At 39.3% G+C, this 21790-nt stretch overlaps 1 protein-coding gene across 3 annotated transcripts; it reads left to right on the top strand.

Moving 5' to 3' along the window:
- The first annotated feature begins 63 nt into the window (after positions 1 to 63).
- AP4S1 (adaptor related protein complex 4 subunit sigma 1) lies at positions 64 to 21677 on the top strand. 3 transcript variants are annotated; one of them, XM_053980180.1, is made up of 8 exons: positions 64 to 409; positions 5087 to 5234; positions 5759 to 5784; positions 6907 to 7107; positions 8194 to 8280; positions 9304 to 9372; positions 12457 to 12468; positions 20927 to 21677. In XM_053980180.1, the coding sequence occupies exons 4-8, from the start codon at positions 6970 to 6972 to the stop codon at positions 21053 to 21055; spliced, it is 435 nt and encodes a 144-aa protein (XP_053836155.1). In that variant the 5' UTR covers positions 64 to 409; positions 5087 to 5234; positions 5759 to 5784; positions 6907 to 6969; the 3' UTR covers positions 21056 to 21677. The 3 variants fall into 3 exon arrangements, with proteins under 3 accessions (XP_053836155.1, XP_053836154.1, XP_053836152.1); XM_053980179.1 differs by having other exon boundaries at positions 12457 to 12480; XM_053980177.1 differs by lacking the exon at positions 20927 to 21677 and adding an exon at positions 18917 to 20914 and having other exon boundaries at positions 12457 to 12593.
- The last annotated feature ends 113 nt before the right edge of the window (positions 21678 to 21790 follow it).

The following is a 21790-nucleotide window of genomic DNA, read 5'->3' as shown; positions in this document are numbered from 1 at the left end:
TCCGCCGCCGCCTCCCGCGGCCCCACGCGCCTGCGCGGGAGGGAGGTGAGCGCCGCGCCCGGGGGGAGCGGGACGGGCCCGGGGCTGGCAGTCGCTTCCTGCGGCTGGGCCGGCCCTGGGTCGGTCGGTAGCGGGGCCGGCGGCGCGGGGCCCGGCCGGGCGGTTCCCGTCTGCCCCCGGTGACAGTCGGAAGTGGCGGGGAGGCGAGGCTCGCCCCGCCACTCGGGAGTGCCGAACGCCTGGGAAGAGTCGGCGGGAATGCGGCCAGGCCGGGGCCCGCGTCCTAAAGCGACGCGCAGCCAGCGCAGCGCGAGTCCAACACTTCCGTTTTTGAGACTCTGCGCGGTTTAATGGTGCACTGAGTTTGCCCTACAAGGAGGTGGTTTAGAATAGATATATTAAATTTACGGTATGTTTCTGGAAGCTGGCTAATCTCTGGTCATCTTCATGATACCTCGGTTGTGATGTGTGTAATGTATTCCCCCCTGGAGGAGGAAGAGTGCACCATGTTCGCTCTTTCAAAACTTCCACGTGAGGACGGTTTTGCAAGAAATTACTGGTCTATTTTATCTGGCTCAGTTTTATCAGTGATAGCAATGCAGTGTTTGAGGCTGTAGTTTGGATATGGTGAAATTGTCTCGATTGCAAAATACTACTCTGAAACGTAATACTTAAAAATTATCGTCACATCCTATTTCAAATGATCCATAGGTCACCCATTTTAAGTAAGGTAGGTCTTTGGTTTTGCCTCTCTTCAAAGTTTTTACCTGCTGTACTCATTCACTAGAGGGGTAGTTTCCTAAAAAAGGTTATTCTTGACAGACCTGGAATTCTGTTAATTACTGGAAAAAAATACCGTTTGTCTCAGTACTGGTGTTTCCTTTCTTTACCAGTCTCTCCTTAGGTGTGTATTGATGCTTCAGTTAGCTCATCCAGTCCTTCCTTTCTTCTCCATTAAATCATTTCCTACTAAAATGTCATTGTCCATTCTTCCTGATTCCATACTGATTAGGCAATCTAAATCCAGCTCCTTTCCACCTCAGCTGATTTCTTTTCATTGTCTACTGACAGTTACCTAATCATTATTAAAAACTGATTATGAGACTTAGCTCATAATTAGTTTAACCTTTTGTTTAGCTGCAATTGTTCAGGACATTCTTCATTCCTGACTATACAGGAGTTATTGCATTTAATTCTGTTACTATATTCAGCCAGCATTTTGATAACAGCAAAGGAAAACGTTTTTATTCTTTTCTTCCTCCCTTGACTTCCCTAGATAATTAAGGTTGCTTTTTAAAAAAATCCCTGTCCTGAAATTGAACACAGTGTTTTATTTTAAAGCCACACAGGCATACTTGTTTCATCTTTTTGATTAATTTTTATGGGCACAGTAATAAACTAGACTGCAAAAATTACTTTTACTGTTAAATTTAAAATAGTATGTGGTTTTATTAAAGCCTTGTGCACTGACAGAACAAAAGTAGGAAGACCAAGAGTTCTGATTATGTGTGTGGTCTTCATTTGCTACATGGTTTTGTGCAATAAATCTATAAGAAACTCAATAAACAAAAGTGTAAAAAGTACTTGTTCCTTTTGCTACATCTCCTTGTGCTTCATGCCTCTATCATTTAGCCATTTAAAATTTTTCATTAATGCTTTAATTCTAGGGGAAGGCATATGGGGAGTGGCTGAGGTCACTTGATCTGTTCAGCATGGAGGAGTCCAAGGGGACACCTCATGGCAGTCTACAAATTCCTCCTGAGGGGAAGAGGAGGGCAGGCACTGGTCTCTTCTCTCTGGTGCCCAGTGACAGGACCTGAGGGACCTGAGAGAATGGCCTGAAGCTGTGCCAGGGGAGGCTTAGGTGGGATATCAGGAAAAGGTTCTTCACCCAGAGGGTAGTTGGGCACCAGAACAGGATCCCCAGGGCAGTGGTCACAGCGCTAAGCTGGGTGAGTGACGGAGTTCAAGAAGCTTTTGGACAATACTCTCGGGCACAGGATATGACTTGGGATTTTCTGAGCAGGGTCAGGAGCTGGACTCAATGATCTTTGGCAGTCCCTTCTAACTCAGAATATTCTATGATTCTACATTTCATGCGCACATAAAGTGCCATTAGATCTCTGCATCCAGCAAATCAACTTGTTTAGAGTTGGACAGGGAAGTAAATTATTTTTACTTCTTGGTGAAGCAGTTCTGTAAATATGTAGTCATGCCATTTCTTCTTTGTGAGATTTTATCTCTTAGGTTCTAGCTAAAAGCCCTAGAATGTTGCAAACCTTTCTTAGGCTGAAATAACTAAAATACTTGAATTGCAGCTGTACTGCAAGTACAATTCAAACTTAGGTTGTGTTTCTTTTTGTATGTGTCAGCTTACGTATAAATACTGGTGAAATCTGTGACAAATTAAATTCAGTGCTTGTATCTATACCAGAGAAAAAATTATATTTAAAATATGCTTTATATTACTGCATGTAGAATCAGCTGGGTTTGCCTCGTGGGAGACTTAAGATCTTTTTATCTGCAGAACAGGTATTGCAGGCTTTGCCTCTCTGTGAGGTCTCAGCTGTTATCTGAAAAGGAGTGTCACTCAAACAGGGAAAAGTTACTTCGAGGTGTCTCATGTGGTCATGCAGCCTGCAGAGCTGACATGTCCTGGAAGCAGCTCCTGAACCATGTCAGCCTGGCAGTGTGAGTCACACAGGGCAATCATGATATGAATTTTCTCTCATAGATACCTATCTGCAAGAGATACCTTAATGAGGGTGAGATCTAACACACTGTAACAGCTCATATTTAAATCTCAGTAGTAAAACTGTACGTCATCTGCGTGCATGCCAAATTATCCTTACAGATGTATTTTGTAAGGGAAGTAAAGGAGAGTGCTACTTAGTCACTCCAGAAGGTAACTTCTTTTGAAGGAAAGTTTGCAGTTTCCAGGCTTGTTGTATCTTCCCCAAGCGATACCTTCTGAGGTTTTTGTTTATAGGGAATCTTTATTCAGTGATAGAGTTCCATAGGGGTTTTGTAGATTGAGTATGCAGGACATGCAAGGAAGCTTGTACCGTAGGCTGTTCTGGACAAAATTTCTAATGCATGGCTGACTGGGATGGAGAGAGTTGGACTTCACAATCCATCAGGATCTCGATAGTCTCTTCCATTCTTCAGTTCCTAAGCGCATTTGTGATGCAGATAGTTGTCCAGTGACCTGGAATGAGAGAGCCTATTCATTTCTGACAAACAGCCTTCAGATAGTAATGTCTTTTCATTACTAAAATGAGCAAAATAATGGCAGAAATATGAAAGGCTTGCATCTTGTCACCAATTCCCTTGAACCATTTGATTCTGCATGTATAAAAGCATCATAATCTCTGTGTGTGTGCATGGATACACGCAGACATGTGCATGAGAATGCTCAGAAAAGCATGTAAGAGTTGTACCAGAGGGAAAGGTAGCTGGCTTTTTAAGTAGAGTACTGATTATTGATCATAAAAGGCAGCTTCTCAAATACAAAGAACTTGAAGGAATGGGGTTTCTTTACCCATAACATGCACAGATAGGCTTTTGTTTGTTTATTATACGTCACAGGTTTCTGTACATCCTATGTATGCAAAACTCATTTTAACGTGTTTTCTGTATCTGAAAGCCAAGATGAAAAGAGAAGAAATAAATGTTGTTTGTTAGAAACAAAACTCAGTCATTTCCCTTTCTTGCCTAAATTGTGCAAGCAAATGCTTTTACTACTACAAGTGATTTTTTTCAGAATTAGTTCTAAAGGAAATAAAGAAACCCCTTAAGATATTTTTAACCTAGCATTATTCTCAAAGTCATCTATGCTTGCATACGTTTTGTAAATTTTTACGAAGTTATTATGTGAACTTGTTAATTTATTCCACTTTTTCTGCACAAAACTTGTGTGCTTGTGCTGCCTTTTATATGAACAAAATTTCTGGTTAAAATCTTGAAATCTTTGGGGCTGGTGGGAAAATACAGAAATGGCTACAGAAAGAGTGGACTTGTTTCCTACAGATTCAAAAGCTGTTGATTATGTTTTCTAATCCTATGCATAAATGTCTCATAAATTACAGATAACACTTTTGAGTGCTACTATGGTTCTACCTGTGTTGCAACCTTATTAGTTTTTTTCTTTTTTTAATCTATTCTGGATAAGAGCATTTGTGCAGATTCTAAAAAAACCAATCTGGTCTTAATATTTTCATCTGTAAAACAATCCAGGCCATTCGTAAGGATACATGCAGATAAAATAATCATAACATCAGAAAGGGATTAACCATGTACAAAGATTAAGTTAATAAAGGAATAATTAGGATTAGGGGCCAATCCTGCAATAGGATCATACATATGAATTTGTCATATGTTTTGCTGTTACGTATTGCTTAACAGTAACTCAAAGTACAACAGCTCTGTCAGTGCTCCTGGGGTAGTTGTACTGTTCTCCCTGTCTTCCTGTTCTCAAGCCCTTGGTACCATTTATGATTAAATTATTAAAATAGCTTGGATCAAAACAGAGAACCATTAATTCTTGTTTCAGCAGCGCCAAACACAAAGTGTAAAATTCCGATGAAAAAAGAAAAGCTCTCTACATCACTGTTATTATCTGTTTAGCATGGACAGACAGCTTTTTCAGTTGGTCTCCTGTGTCTGAGCTTGCTTAAAACAATGGGCAGCATTTCTTAGATTGTTTTTCATGCCACAGCTCCTTCTTAAGCAGCTTTAAAGTTTCAGGTTCCTTCTATCATGAGGTTAGCTCTTGCTAGGGGACTCTGAGCCTTGTCCTTCTTGGAAGGTTTTTATCAAAAACTGACTACATCATCTTAGTATTTCAACTTTATGATTAAAAATATTAAGATATCTTATTGCAACTCTAACTTCAGGCAGCAATTCAAAATAGAACGTGGTGGTGGGGGGGGAAAGAGCCATATACTAAACACAGCAAAGATTGTAGATGGTAGTCTCCCATTTAGTCATCAATGTCAGTCTACTTGCCTCCAACAGTGAAGATCCCATCATACATTTCTATCTGGGCCCTTTTTTTATCTTAATGACATGGTTCATTCTTTCTCAGAGACAAACTCGTGCTGGTTCAGAAGCCCTGGGTGCAGTGCAGCAGCCGCATGCACCACGGCAGCAGCAGTGACCAGCATCCACGACTCTGCTGTCAGAGTGACGCAGCAGAAGTGTGTTCCTGAAGAGGCTTCACATGCCTGGAGGAGGTAAGAAAGCTCTGAGATTGTCATGATTCCAAATAGGTTCTGTTATCTTGAGGACTGATCCTGAATTAACTATGTGTCACTCAACTAAGAATGAATTCTCAGTATCAAGTCAAATTAGTAAAAATACATTTGAAATTACATCTGAAAATGTAAACTTCTTAGTAGATAGAGTAAACCACAGTACACTGAGAAAAAAAGGGTCACTTTCTTGAGATCCTTGTGATGGTAAAAGAGGTGGCTTTTCAGAAAACAGTGACCACTGTGAATCAGAAGTAAACAATAATTAATGTCAGCACAATATATTGGGACTTGTTGCATCACTGTCATGAAAGATTTGTCACCCATGGATGGTGTATACCAGTTTATTCAAGTTGCTAGTAATATGATGCAGCACCTATGGAGCTTGCTTGTATTTTTCTCCTGTTGCTTTTCTGCATTAAGATACACTGTTTTTACTCAAAGAGCTACACTGTATTGTTTTGTGGATTCCTGATAGGTTTTTTTCTGTTTAAACTTTGTCACAGAAGCTGTGAGACCTAAGATGCACCAGGTAAGGTCCAACTCTTCTGAACTGGAAAAAAAGGAATAACTTTTGCAGTAGTTGTTGTATTTCCAGTGCACAAACCTCAAGATTATTTGGGCCAATAAATCTGGGATGCAATTAGAAAGTCAGATGGAAAACATTACAGTGATTGTTCTCAGACATTAAAGAAAATAACCCAGAACTTCTATTCAAAAAAATTACATTTGCAACTTACTCTATTTTCATGCTTTTCAAAACATCAGAGATGTCAGTTGTTTAGGAAGCAGATTCTGGCATATGCTGTGCTCTTTTCAATGCTCTTTTTCACTGTACATTGCATGTGGTATATTTATATTTTACAGCTATATTTCAGTGGTGTTGGGTTTAATATTTATTTATATTGAGATGAAGCTCTTTTAAGTTATTAATGTGAACCAATTTCTCTTTAGATATTGAAAACCCACACTTAGTTTTCATTAAGTACAGAATTTACCTTTTGCATCGGTGTGGGAAATCAGAAAGGAGAAGATGGATTTCAGTAGCTCCTGCTCCATCTCAAGATATAGATACTGCAGATACCCAAGTATTTAGGAGTCTCTCATTCTACATTAAAGAAATGATCATATGTTGTGGCCCATGCATTTCCCTTTGTCATCTCTCCATTCAATTTGATATGGCAATGTCATATCAATGAATGTAATTGTTAAATACAAGTCGGGGGGAGAAAGTGCTTATGGGCAAATTTTACTCTTAGGAACTGTATTAGTGTGGTTTGGTATTGGGCAAATTTCTGATGTTTGCAAACCAGTTAGCATGCGGGAGGAAAATGGTGAGTAGATTTATGGTTATGAAGAAGTAATTATTTACTCCTCCAATTTCCCAAATCCTATCAAAAAATTAATTTGATTGAAACGTGAAAATTTCAAATGTGAAAGCTGTTATTTATTAGATAGTTTGTGAATAGTTGTGTGGGGAAAAAAGGGAGGTTTTCCATGGGATGTGTGCAAAAGATTTGAGATTTTTTTTCAATGTCGTATGTTTTGGCAAGAAACTCAGTCATAAATATATGCATACCTGGAGTGGATAGCTTTTAGGAAGTCTTTATTCCTATGTATTACTACTCCTTTTTTTTTTTTTTTCTGCTCCCAGAAATACTTTTCCTGATTCCTGCACCCAGAATTGAAATCTACCCCTGAAATCAACAAAAAAGAAATGATAAAATTTTTTCTTATGGTTAACAAACAAGGTCAAACAAGACTGTCCAGGTATTATGAGCATGTAGAAATTAATAAACGGGCAATGCTGGAAACTGAAGTAATCAAAAGCTGTCTCTCCCGTTCAAAGGATGAGGTAGGTTTTATTTCATCCACATCTCACACCTTTCCTATTGATAATTCTGAAACCTATCAGTGTCTATCGCAGGTCATTATCTCATTTGTACCCATGATATAAAAGATGGAGTTTCTGGACTGTGGGTTCAGTCAGTTGAACTGTTATCCTGTATTGAATAAATATGTTTTTCTGAGGCTTACAGAGATTTTGGAGTTGTGTGTATCACTGTCATGATAGATTCCTCTTCTTTGTTTGAAGAAGCTCAGAAGTCATAAAAACTCTTTTTTATTACTGGTTTTACAGAGATATTACAGTTTTGCCAGAAGGAAGAAGGCAGAATATTGACATCTCCGAATTTAAACTTAGGGTAGAGGATTCCAAATTATGAAAACATTATCTAAAGCACAAGGGAGTTTGGAAACGCAAATTTTTAGGCCTCTGTATTAGACTTCTTTATTCAAAGGAAGTGTTCATATGTTCTGCAAGAAAGTCAGAAAACATAGAAGTTGAAAAATTTTTGGATGAAAGTTGAGATTTTCATTGCTCTCTTAATTAAATCGTTGGCTCTTTAATAAAAGCTCCAAATTTCTGCATATTGCCTTGAATTAGAGGAGAAAAATGTAACTTGGCAGTGAATGAAGTTTATTGGTTTGTGTTCTGAAGTCAGCTTTTTTTCATTAATGATGTGTGTTCTTGCACAGCACTCCTCACATACTTCATTCTAGGAAACCTCAATAAAAATAGCAGTTCTTATAAGTCCCTTGGTTCGCAACTTTGACAGTGGCTAAAGAAAGGAACGTCTTCGTGCTGCTCCTGCCAGGGCAGGAGCTGCCGGCGCTGCCGCTGCCATTTCGGGCACCGAGCGAAATGACACTGAGAGAAAAGGTGGCGGCGTCTCCTCTAGCGGCGTGAAACGGCGCCATCTCCTGGCTCCCTCCCTTTGGGAAAGACATGTTAATTCACCACTGGGTCTGGAAGTCTAATATTTTTAATTTTTACATTAAAATATTGATATTTTTTTAAATAGGAAAATTACCTTTAGGTCTCTTTTTGAAAGGGCTTAAATGGCAGCTGCTATATTTGACTCATTTTGCTTCTGCCTAGTGCTCTTTCGTTGAGTATAAGGACTTCAAGCTGGTGTACCGACAGTATGCAGCCCTTTTCATAGTTGTTGGCATTGACCAGACAGAGGTAAGAAATTATATACCCTCTTGCAATGAACATTTGTAGTGATTATCACAGGCTAGAGCTCAAGTCTTCTTCCAGTATGGATTTTTCCAATAGCAATAAGAGAATTTCAAGGAGTCATTAAAATTAAAAAAAAAAAAGAAAACCAAAGTTTTTTTCTGTGAAGACAGATATAAAAGCAAGTGTGCTATGTTTGACTTTGGTCTTTAGCAGTAGAATGAACTGTTACCATGAGGTAGTCTTCCTGAGCCTTGTACTGATTCTACACTTATTTATGTGAGGTAGGGTTTCTCAGCAAATGTTAGCATTACAGCCAGGTCAGCTGTCTCATCTGTGGTGACTTATCTCTGTTTTTAATGTCCTTGGCCAAAGAAAAAATTCTTATACTGTCAGCTATAAAGATGCCAATTTATTTTACTTTTCAAAAAGGGAAATAAATGCTATGAAATAAATATGAAATGCTATTTCATATGTTCAGGTTGCACCTGGGAGGCCTTAGTGTTTGCATTGATAACTGGTTCTCAGAAATTAATTCAGCACTTACTGGTGGAGACCTTAACAGGGTGGTGTGGAAGGTAGCTGCTGCCTAGCACAGTATCTTCAAGTCAGGGTTATCATGGCAGGCAATTTGGGACAAATTATTTTGGCTTTGCTACAGAAATCGCCCAGCAGAGGCTGGCTCTGTGCTGCAGCTGGCTGGTGTGATTTCAGCATGGGTAAGCTTAACCTAGTTAGCTGTGTGTGTCCATAGAGCCGAGCTGGGAGGGGTGGAACAAGGGCTGCAGTGGGATGGCAGCAGCCCAGGGGAGAGAAGCCATTGGCTGTTCAGAGCTGCTCTGTGTGGCCAGCCTGGAGCTCCTGCCCTGAGCACTGCCCAGCTCTCCGCACCTCAGCTGGGTGACTACATGGCCTGAGCTTACTCTACTGTCTAGTGGCTTTTCATTCACCACAAGCTGAATTAACACAGAAAGAATAATATTACATTTTCTAGATATTCATTTAATATTCAGTTATTTTTAATTTCAGAATGAGATGGCAGTATATGAACTAATTCATAATTTTGTGGAAGTTTTGGACAAATACTTCAGCAGAGTGGTGAGTGAGATGTTAAATCTGTTATAAAACATTTTTTCTCATTCAAAACTTTGGTGGAAATGTCATTTCAGAGAATAAATCAAAGGAGAAAATATTTAATATTTTAGAATTTTGATAAATATTATCACTGTGGGGAAAGGCAGTATGAGCTGATTTTTCAAAGAAGTAAAAGTATACATGGTTTATAAATTATCAGACAAGGAATACCGGAAATATTTCTGTTAGAAAAGCACAGGCATATGGGTCTTATGGGGTTTCTTTGGGTCATATACTCTTAAATTAGCCATGGGCATTTTATATGTTTTAAAGAAATAAAGAGCTTTTACTTTGCAGTTCTTATGCACTTTATAGCATTAAATTCCCCAAATGAACTTCATTCATGATTAAGATGGTGTAAGCATGAAGCAGGGAACTGACATCACTCTCACTGAACAAGATCAGAGGAATGGAGCAAAAGAAATCTCAAAAACCAGTCTGTACTTGTACTACCCATATTGTTGTCAGGCAACAGTGGATATCTGATAAAACAACTATTATAGAGATAGTAATTTTGTTAAGGATTCAACATCAGACATGGCTCCATTTAAAATAACACTGTTCCTTTTGGTGGTGAGATTTTTTTTGCTTGCTTGTTTTTACAAAGTTTGAAAATGCAGCTTTGCAGTTCTGGTTAGAACATTTGCTATTTAATACAGGGTTTGTAATAATCTTGTTACAAAGAAAAATTGAGTGGAATCATACTTTGGCACAATTTCAGTTAACCTCTGTTGAAATGTGTTGAATATCCCTCTCAGAAAAGAGGACTGGATATTTCCTCTGTAGTCCATGTACTTGAGGGTACTACACTGGTAACTGTACAAACAAGATATCAGTATGCAGGGTCTAAAACTGCTTTCCCAGTTCTAGTACCACAGCAAGCATGGCAGAGCTCCCTCTGTGAATTCAAGGACATGCTTGACAAAGTCATCTGCGCCCTTCACTATTTAGATGTTTGGCAAATCTTTTAGGCTGTTATCTCAACTGACGTCGCCCCAGCCCATGGAAACTGCTGGTACTAAGTATATCACTCTCTGACTGCACTGAGTTCAGAATTTCTCTTAAAATTGCTGACTGTAGTCCCAACTAAGTAGTGATAACCAGGAATGGGATTAGATCTTGGCAGCACAGGAATGCACATTAAAATTTAGTCACATCTTATTTGCCTGATTGAGCTAACAGTTGCCAACCACCTCTCAATTTTTATTCAATTAAAGCAGAGCAAAAATAGATGTAGTTATACATATAAATGTAGTACATATATAATCCTTTGACCACATATATAACCCAACCACTGATAGCTGTTGGAAATTTGCTGCGTTCATCATACCAGAGGGGTTTTTTTTATTGTCTGTAGCATTTTGGGTTTGAGACAGAGGAACCTAAAAGGGGGGTGGTAAAAGAAATCTCATGCCATTTGATGGTTCTGGTTCTAATATCATATAACACAATAAATGGCAGAGCTCTAAGACAAGGGCTGTAATTCTAGCTGGGGTTTCTGGCAGTAACCACAGAGCAAGAAAGTATAAATCTGTACTTTTACAGATTACTGTTTAGGATTTGCAGAATTTTAGCAGAATCTCAAATTATGATGATGGCAATGGAGACAGAACTCTGGGAAAGGAGAGAACATGTGTCCCACTCTAGAAGGACATTTTGTCATCTATTATTTTTAGACTTGAGAGCTTTAAACATTCTCACGTACTCTATTTTTATCTAATGGAGTTTACAGAGCTTCAATTCAGATATGAGAACAAACATTAATGGAATTAGGGGGAAAGCTTTCAGAATTCTTTGTGAGATGTAATTCTGAGTCCCTTTCACTTTTATATGGCTACCCAAGAAAAATTCTGCATACTGGTCAGAATTCCAATGTCTCCAACTACTTTTTTTAATGCTGAGAAAACTTAAACTGATCGGGCCCTTAAAATGCAATTTCTGTGATGCATTAAAAACTTCTAATTGAAGAATGGCAGAGTCACTCAACAGAAGCCTGTAGACTAGAACTAGTCCAGTTTAGATCATCTTTAGACCACAGAAGTAGTAGCAATTTTACCAGCAAAACCTTACTGGCTTTACTCTGCCTTAAAACCAGGTTTAGACCATGAATGAAAATCACATTATCAAACTAAATTCTCTAGATAGCAGGTAAAGATTCCCTTTTTTAATAGAGACAGGGGAATCTCCACACAACTCGGCAAGATCTTAAGTGCTAAGGCTGTGATTAATTATTTCTAAGTTTAGCTATTTAACTGAGGTACCTAAGTTAGAAATTTGGTCATCCTAAGCTCCCTTTACTGGCACTGGAGACTGATGAGTATCTCGAGAAAGTGAGTCATGCCTCAAGTGTGCCGAGTCAACTGGTGAAGATCCCCATCTCTTCTGCTGACTGCAGAGAGACCACGAGGGCTTCTAACTCAGACATTTTGGTTAAATGAGTAATACTGCTTGGAGTAAATCCAAAAATAGAAGGGAAATCATGACTATATGAAGAATTGTGTTGCTGGGGCTGGAGAATACTTAGAAGTGCTAAGAACTCCAAAGCTTGGAGTTGCCTTGCCTTTCTTAATATATGCAGCCATTACCACAGCCGTGGGTATTATACAGTATCTAAATTTTGCTGTTGAAATGATCTGCAGTAACAACTTTAACTGTGTAAACTTGGCATTAACATCTTGATTTTGCAGGACAAGGAAGAGAAAATGTAGGGCTGGAACTGCCATGATTAGAGCTGCTGGTTTTCCACCCACTCACTCAAATGGCACTGCCTATATTCAAATTGTTACTTGTAGGTGACCTCAGTGAGTTTTTTCAGCTTTGATTACAGAGACAGATAGCACATGTAAAGCAAAGCAGTGTTGCAGGAAAGAGTATGTCATTGTCCAGTCCAGAACAGGAATCTGAATCACTCTAAAATTTTCTATCATTATTTTGAAGACTTTCTTTATCCTTTGAAGGGATGTGTTATGTTTAATGATTAAGAAATGAGATCATCTGAGATAAGAGATCAAACTGTAACTAATGGCTGTCTATCTCTTTTCCTTGCAGAGTGAATTAGATGTATCCTTTTCAGTATCAGAAATCCATTTGTTATCATTTTTTGGTGTATGTTCCAGTTCATACTGTCTTCATAGCACTAACTATCACTCAAGTCAATGGAGATGTTCACCAGTTTTGCACTTGGAGTAAGTAGCACCATTTTAGCACCTTTCTGAAAGCATAGCTGATGTTCACATGGCTCACCTATTTAAATCCTCCATCATTAAGCCTGGTTCCATTTAAAGTAAGACACAGAGAGCTTGCTTTGAGAGAACTAAATACATGAAAAGTTAAATTCATGGGGAACTTTCAGGCTTAAGTAGTTTAAAGTTTCACTTTGAGTTACAATAAAATAGATATTGAAATTACTGTAATAACAAATGAATGTCACAGCTGTGTCTTGAGCCAAATAGCAGCACTATTTCTAAGATTATGTTTGCAGTTTGATCTTACTTCATGAAAGCAAGAAGTGAGTTTTAGTTTCTGTATCTTTGGAAGGAGGGAAAAACGTGGGAGGAGAATATTTAGGAAACGAGGTGTTACCTTTTCCCACTTCTCCCCTTACACTGCTGTATTTTCATTATGTTTTGCAGGGTATTAAATAAAATATTATTTAAAACTCATCCAAATACAAATACTAAAATACAGTCCTGAACAATTAAACATAAATAGCAAGTAAATAAAACACAGGAGAATGTAGCACAGTCTTCCCTCTCAGTTCTTCCAACACACTGTGTGTTGACTCTACTCCAGCAGTTCTTTTGCTTGTATTTGTTGTTGGTTAATTGGGATCTGCTGGTACAAAGAGTTTCAGTTACACACCTGAAATACAGTTGCCATCTTGCAATCAAGTACTGTCAAGTAATTTAGTTTATTTATGAATTTCCACTTATGAAGAACACAGAAAAAGTCTGTATTTTTTCTTGTTCTTACTTCTTTACTGAAAAAGGAAAAAACAAAACAAAAAACAACAGGAAATAATTAATTTCACTTTTGAAAATATTTTAAAGCTTGCTACATGCTGTAACTCTGCCTCATTTGCTGACTATATATATACATATACATGTGTGTGTGTACATACACTCACACATACTGTCCATGTTTCTTTCCTAAAATTTAGAAAATGCTGTGGTGTTAGTAAAACACCCTTAAATCCACTGATACTATGAAAGAGCAATAATGACATTCCAATGTGAAGGGACACTTAAGGTGTGTGAGTGATTATAGAAATACTGTTTTTGTATTGTTAGTTGTAATCCTGAACATGTATATGTACAGTTGAAGGCTGTGTTCATGTATATGAGCTTTGCCAAATTAGAGACTGACCTGACCTATTTAATAATTACACATAAAAAGAATCCCCTATGTTTCCATGTAGTGTACTTTGACCATGCAATTGCCTGATTATCTGAGTCATTTGGTATACTGACTATTCTGAATTCTGCTGCCTCTGCTCAGCAATTTCCTACCAAGAGCTCTACACCTTGAGCTACTCCTACTAGTCCATTTAATAACTGAGAAAGGCTGCTACATATCATGGAATGGTTTGGGCTGCAAGGGACTTGAAAGGTCATCTAGTTCCAAGCCCCTTGCCATGCATGGGAAGGGACACCTTCCGCTAGACCAGGTTGCTCAGAGCTCCGTCCACCCTTGGTCTTGAACACCTCCAGGGATGAGACATCTACGACTTCTTTGGGAAACCTGGGGTAGTCCCTCACCACCTTCACAGTAAAGAATTTTTTCCTAATATCTAATCTACATCTGCTCTCTTTCAGTTTGGAGCCATTTCCTCCTTGTCCTGTCACTACATGCCCTGGTAAAACATCCCTCTCCAGCTTTCTTGTAAGGCTCCCTTTTAGGTACTGGAAGGCCCCAATTAAGTCACTCCTAAATCATCTTGTTTCTAGGCTGAATAATCCAATTTCTCTCAGTCTTTCCTCAGAGGAGAGATGCTCCACCATTCTAATCATCACGGTGGCCCTCCTCTGGAGTCACTCCAGCAGCTCCATGTCCTTCCTGTGCTGGCAGCCCAGAGCTGATGCAGCCCTGCAGGTGGGCTCTCACCAGAGCAGAGCAGAGCAGAGGGGCAGAATCCCCTCCCTGGCCCTGCTGCCCACACTGCTTTGGATGCAGCCCAGGACACGTTTGGCTCTCTGGGCTGGGAGTGCCCATGGCTGGGTCATGTCAGCCTCTCAGCCAGCAGCACCCCCAAGTCCTTCTGGGCAGGGCTGCTCTGGGTCTGTTCATCCCCAGCCTGTGCTGGTACTGGGGGTTGCCCTGACCCAGGTGCAGCACCAGCACCTGGTCTTGTTAAAGCTTAGGAGGTTCCCATGGGCACACTCCTGGAGTTTGTCCAGATCCCTGTGGATGGCATCCTATCCTTAGTCTGCACTGTTTGGAGAAGTTGTTGCATTATATGCCAACACTAATGCTGGAAACAGGTGCAATACCATGTCTGAATGATTCCTGCAGAAATTCATCTACATGGGTCTCATCTACATGACGGTATGACTATAAATATTTAGAAAATAGGAGTGTGCATTTCTAACTTACTTGGTCATAGTGGAAAAAATACTGGAAAACCTCGTGTCTGATATGTCTCTCCTTAACACACATGACATATGCATGAAGTATGTAGCTTTAGCTTTCAGAAGTGTACTTTTTTATGATATACATTTCAGGAACAACTTTACAATAAAACATTTTACTTCTATATATGTACAAAATAATTCTCCCATTCAAGAAGAGCTTAATTCTTAAGTTCAAAGGCTACCTAAAATAGTCAAAATGAAATACCCTCCCTTATTAAATGTAAAGCAGAGGTGTAACTAGGAAGAAGTGGATTGTTCAGGACTGTATTTTTGACAATAGCTTGAATAGCTGATCCAGAAGAACAATCTGAGCAAGTGCCTTTAGCTATTATCACAGTGCAAGAAATAAACCATCAACCTGCCTTTCATAATGTGAAAGAAAATATCCTCCCCAGCGATTAAACCATTGCCTTTACCAAATGGTCTCACACTAACTCTTGTGCACAGTGCAGTTAGCTTGGCTGCAAAATATCTGCTGGAGAAGTTGTCTTTTGAAGGTCTGCAACAGTGAACACTAAGTAATATTTACAGAATCTTTGTTTACAGAGTATCCTGCAGGAGACTCTCATAATTTCCTGACTCCCTGCTATTATTTTTGTGTACAGATCCATAAGAAGTTTATTTTAAATGTGATAGTGGCTATTTTATATAGCCAGTAGTGTTCACTAACATGAAAAAAATAGCAAGAAATTACATTAACTCAAAACCCATTTAAAATAGACCATAATTACTAAGGCTATTCAGCCATGCACAGAGCATTAAATCCAAAGGCCAAGCCTATCACACAATTGAGGTGTCTCTGGAGCCCACACCAAGCCTGCAGCATGTGCACTGGTTCTTGCAGCTCCCAGACATAGTGCATTACCCCAGTATTCCTGGCAGAGTAGCTCCAGCAGAGGCAGAACTCCAGCTTTCATTTAGGTCCACACCTGAATTCATCCAGGGTATCCAGCTCATGTCATGGTTTCTCTGGAGTCAGATGTCAGGAAGGGTGCCTTGGGCACAAGGCAGGGACTGGGTCAGATCCCAACAGGTACAAATCCCAACAGGATTTGTACATCATGTTGGTATGTATGACATAGGCAGGTAGGATGCTAAACAATGCATGAACAATTGCACAATTTCTGTCATGTATTCTGCAAAAACAAACAAAGATTACCTACTGGCTGACTAAGTACTTGAGAATAGCCAGCTTTTTATAGAAGCTTTCATGTGTGAATTTTGAACCACTTACCAATTATATGATGTCCATTTTAATTTTGAGTCAGTTGCACACTTACGAGTACCTAGGCTGGAATGACATTGGATTGTTTTTAAAATACCAGTAAGTAGTGCTCTTGGGCCAGCTGAATGAACAAGTACTGAAATTGTCCTTGGGGTGTTATACCCTAGTGTGTTAATAGCACTGGATAAGGCTCACTTTGTCTATAAAGTAAGGGGAAGGGTTTTCTGTAGCACTAAAACTCCAGCTTGGGTGGTGTAGGAACTACTTTCTTGCTATGAGGAGGACAAGAGAGACTATAAAAACACAAGTGTTTGGACAGCAGCTTTATAAGGAATGAAATGCTGGTAACTATGACACTTTCTAAAATTACTAAAGGTAACTTTTCTATTGTCTGAACTGGTGAAAGCAGTTGAAGATACATTATTAACTTCCAGAGAAACAGATACTTATGCTCCCATTATGGGAAGGAGGGGGTGACAGAGTGCTCTAGGACCAAGCATCTGAAGAATGTTGTCTTGATCCAAAAAAGCCATTACATTCCATTGCAACTAGCTGCTGCTGCTCCTCCTAGGATAGATAAGCTTTGATACATGTGAATAAACTGTTCTTCAGTTCTCCATGGGATAACACTGAGAATACAGTGCATTTAAGAAGTGAGAAAATTGAATGATGAATTTATTCTCTGAATTTATAAGGATGCACTTCAGTTTGCACTGTAACATAAATGGGTATAATGGAAACCTAGCTTAAAATTAGCTTAGTTGTTCTAGAACTTCACAGAACTTGAAGGCACCTTCGTCTCCTATTTAGTATCAACATAGTCATTTGAAGAAGAAATGGTCAAGAAAGCATTTCATGGGTTTCAGTGCCTTAAATGTGACTGCCATTAGACAGGCTAAAAGTTACTGAAAGTGAACATTGGCAAACATAAGTCAGAATGTGTGAGTCTAGACTAAATAAAGAAGCAACTCCCAACTAATCTCTAGTTGAAGATGAATGTACACTATGGAAATCAAGGGTCTGTAGTGCTGTATATTCAGTAGCAAACCATCTGCCCCATATGTACCTGTACTGTAATCCAGAAAGCCTTTGTGCTCCTGGGTGTGTTCTGTGATCATAAGGTGCACTTCATCATCTCAAGTCTGGACACACCCTTCAATTACTTGCCCAGAAAACCCTGAGATCTCTTAAAATGTCTCCATAGGAAGAAGTTATTTATTACATGCAAGTCCTAACTGTGCCTTTTCCCCTTCTTTCCTTCACCTCTTCCCTGCTCAACTGTCTATATATACAATACTTGTGTCACATGTACTTCCTCTTAGTATGCATTTGCCATAAAAGCTCTGGGACAGTGGAAAGTACCATTAATGTCTTTAAGAAGGGGAGATCTTTAAGTTACCAAAAGCCAGTGTAACATTTAAAATGCCAATTGTACCATTTACTTCTACTGCTTGGTATGCAGCTTGCTGCAGCATTGTCAGAAATTGGGAAGCCAAAGCCAGGGGGGCTCACCTTTACCCAGGCTGTCATGCAGAAGATGAACACGTTTTCCTCTGCATTCTTGTTTTAAAAAGTCTTGTTATCCTCTGCATGGATCTAGTGAAAGTCCCTTAGTGCTCTTTTTGTGGGCAGCCAGGATTCTTACTGGAAGCAGGACCTTAAATGACAGCTCTGGGTGGAGCACATGGCAGTGCCAACACCAATACAGCTTTTTCCTGTTGCCAGCTGCTCAAACTGGTCTTCTTTGCTGCATTCAGTTGGGTGTGGATTATGACTTCAGGGCTTTAAACCCTGAAATTCAGGGACACTTGCCAAACAAGTAACAGGTGGGGAGGATGAGCCTTGCTAAGGATCAAATACATATCCCTCCTTGGGCAGGGCATTCAGACATGAATGGCTGAGCTGTGTTGGGCAAGATGTAACCATAAAGCATAGGTGAAACTTACAGGAAGGGGAAAAGACATAGGGTTGCTCCCTGTACAATCCAATTGTTTACCAAGAACAGTGTGGTAAAGGGAGGTGGAATGTTAGGTTGAGGGTAGACGTTGAAGAATGCTTTGGGACCTTCCAAAATCAAGTTGATAGATCTTTCCAGAATGGTATTAGTATCCCCATTCAAACTGCAGATGGAATTACTACTTCTGGAATGATGACTGTGAGATTACCATACTAGAAAAGGACAGAAGTCATGCCACTTCTCTGCAATGGAGTAAGCCCATTTGGAAATAACCTGGAATGGCCTGCAGGGAAATTGTCATCTCACTGAACTACTTTGGGTCTGAGTGGAACAGCTCCAAGATTCTTATTGGCATGGGTACAGTTTTCCTTTGACATGGTATTGGCACTTCTGGAAATACAGTGGGGAAAAAACTGTGATGACAAAATTTGATTAAAATGTGATTTTAATGTTTTCTTAAAGAGGATGATGCAGAAAAATAAGATGGGGGTGGCAGGTTGCTGCATAGTCACTGATTCTGGTTGATTAAGTTGTCTGGGTTTTAGATTTTTTGAACTGTTAGAGGAAGGTCTGGGCTCTGCTATGGGAACTGGGGCAGTGTGAATCAGTGGTAGAGTGTAAAAATTAAAAGCCAGGAGGAGTTGGATTTCTCACTTGCTGAAACCTGAATGGAATGTTATCTAATTTCCTTAACAGATCCTGTAGCCCAGTACTGAGCAGTGCCAGAGGTGAACTAAGCAGCAAAATAGCTATCTTTCTAAAAATTCTCACGTTACTGTAATAAAGAAATCCTAACTTCTCAAATTAAAATATTTCTGTAAAGGCTGATTTACTCAATAAGTTTATCACAGCAAGAAATTTGGCTTCAATCTTTAAACTGCCAAGCCAAGTAAAGCTACCACCTGTGTTCTCTGGTACCACAGAAATGGTGATTGAAGTTGTAAGGACAGCACTGCTCCTCAGTATCAAAAGGCACAGTTTTTAGAAAAAATGCAGGCCTATGGTCAGATTCAGGAAGAAGTCTGGTATTTAAAAAATAATTCAGAATTAAATTAGGTAGTTAAGTTTAGGTCAGCAAATTAGAAGCTGTCTGATGAACCATGGCCTTCCCCAAGACCCTGTTGACAGCTATAGTTTCTCACCTAGCAGTAACTAGTTGGGGACCTGAATTGTGCTACTACACATACCTAGACCTGCTATGCTCTTGGTCAAGCAGAACACTTCCTCTGGAGCAGTGTTAAAATTGCCTCCCCTTCTGCACAAACATAGTAGCACCAAGTTCAGCCCAGAGCGTTCACAGCAAGGAGGAACAAATAGATAGATAACTTGAGCTGTTGTCATTTGCAGTTCAGTACTCACACTGCTCCAGCTCTTTGGCAGAGCAGTACAGCTGACTGCCAAAGTCAGATCCGTTGGCAGCCAGGAGACAGAGCAGTCTTCTTCAATGCCTGAATTGTGTTCAAAAAATAAGACAGATATTTATCACAGAGAGCAGAGGAAACCCTTGATGACTTCAAAAACATGATTCTTGCAACTCCACTGCTTAGCAGGGAAGTCCACTAACATAAATACAAACACTAGAACAAAACCAGGCTGTCTTCCTGAGTTCAATTCACAGTGTCATAAATAGCAGAATGGGATAGAAGGCACTCAAGAGACTCATTAAAGTGGGGGGGAAAGTATTGAGAGATGTATTTAGCAGTTACTGTAAGAAGGCTTGCTAGCTCCACTGCAGCAGTCCTCAATACATGGGCAAGTATTAGAAGGTACAAAATGAAGGCAACGCAGACCTGTTGTGCTCAGCACAGAACACATGTAAAGAGCAGCAACAGGTGGAGAGCTAGGCAGAGAAAGGGTTATTCATGCTCTGTGTATGTATGTCAGTGAGGCATAACAGATGCACCCAGCAGGCTGCTTTGCTGTGCCTGTTTCCATTTCAGGTTCTGGTGATAAATGGCAGCATCCAAGTCTTTTTTTCACAGTATAACCCTTGGCAGTTGTTCAGTGGATGTGCTGGACACTCATGTCTGCATGGATGCACTCATGTGTCATGACTGCCCACCACTTCAGACCCCTGGAAGGAAGGCCTGTCATCTGTTTCTTTTGAGACAGATGCTGCTAGATAAAGTTAAGGAAAGACAGATGTGCTTTTGGACGGATGTGCTTATTGATTTACTTTTCTTCTTCTTTATGAGATTTACTGCTCAATCAATGATTCAACTTTATGTATCAGCATACTCCTATGTCCAAACAGATCAAATACTGTTAGTTATTCAGGACAAGGAAATGCTGAGAATCTAGTGTTTAAGAACTTGCTAATTACTTTCGTTGGAGGAATGCAGAATTTTTGCATCTTCACATAGAAGGCTGTGACCCCTTGATAACATTTCATATCCAGACAATACATGGTGCCTCAGGCAGACAGTAAAACTAACCACCGTAGTGGTTTTTGCCACTACGTACTAGTGCTATATTCCAGGACAGGATACTGCTTGGGCTTCAACTTTTCTAATTCTGACCACTCTGTGATCAGGAAAAAGTGTCAGTCGAACTGTTTCCCTAGCTTTATTAAAATAATAGTAAATTAACTAGAATAAATTAAGAAATACCTATATTTGTTAATTTTTATTGAAGACTTAGGAGCTTAATTTTTTTGTGAATTATGTTCACATTGTTCAAAATACACTTAACTTGAAATGCTTCTAGATCATGTTCAATTTGGACAGAGTGCACATCATTTTGGATGAAATGGTGCTAAATGGTTGCATTGTGGAAACAAACCGGAACAGAATTCTCGCCCCTCTGTTTGTGCTTGACAAAGTGGCAGAAGGCTAGGAAGATGCAAAAGTGACTAAGGTGTTTTACAAAAGATGGCAAAAGCATCAGGAATGTACCTATAGCAGTTTTCTGCTGTAGCAAGATTGATTCATGCAATATTAAAATTAGTTGGAAAATGTTTTCCATTTCTCTTATATTCTGTGTACCCAGTGGGAAAGATACAGCTAAACATGTGGATGCATTCAGATGCAGCTTCACTGACCCAGCAGAAATCTTCCTAGAATGGTCAATAATTATAAAACATTCTGAAGATGAAAAAATGTAAACTTACCATGACTGACTAAGTATCACTTTGAATTATGTAGTATCATGCCAGACCTAAAAGACAAAATACATAGAACTATAAATTCAAACTGAGTTTCAGTCCTTCCCTTAAGCACCAGCTTGATTTATTTTCATATAAATTTACTGTTAACAATAGTTCCATAACTTTTATGCGTACTTTTAAACTATATTCATCCTTCATCAAAAAGCTGGTTTCCCTCTCCTTGCTATTCAAATCGGAGAGAAAAAGAAAAATACAGGTGTATTAAGTATTTCTGCATACTCTGAAAGATGTGACTGGAATTATTTAGCACTTAAATATTATAATATTAATAAAAGATAATTAAAATCAGAAGTCTAATGCTCTTTTGTCATGTTGGCTTCATAAATTACACAAAATCTTTTCCCTTTTGGCACACCAGTGTATTTTTGTTTCTCTTGTGTATGCTATCTATGCATCAAGATTAA

This window comes from Vidua macroura, chromosome 6 (genome assembly GCF_024509145.1).
Source record: "Vidua macroura isolate BioBank_ID:100142 chromosome 6, ASM2450914v1, whole genome shotgun sequence".
NCBI classification, from domain to species: Eukaryota; Metazoa; Chordata; class Aves; order Passeriformes; family Viduidae; genus Vidua; species Vidua macroura.
The sequence above is the reverse complement of the archived record's forward strand: the minus strand, read 5'-3'. Positions and strand labels throughout refer to the sequence as shown.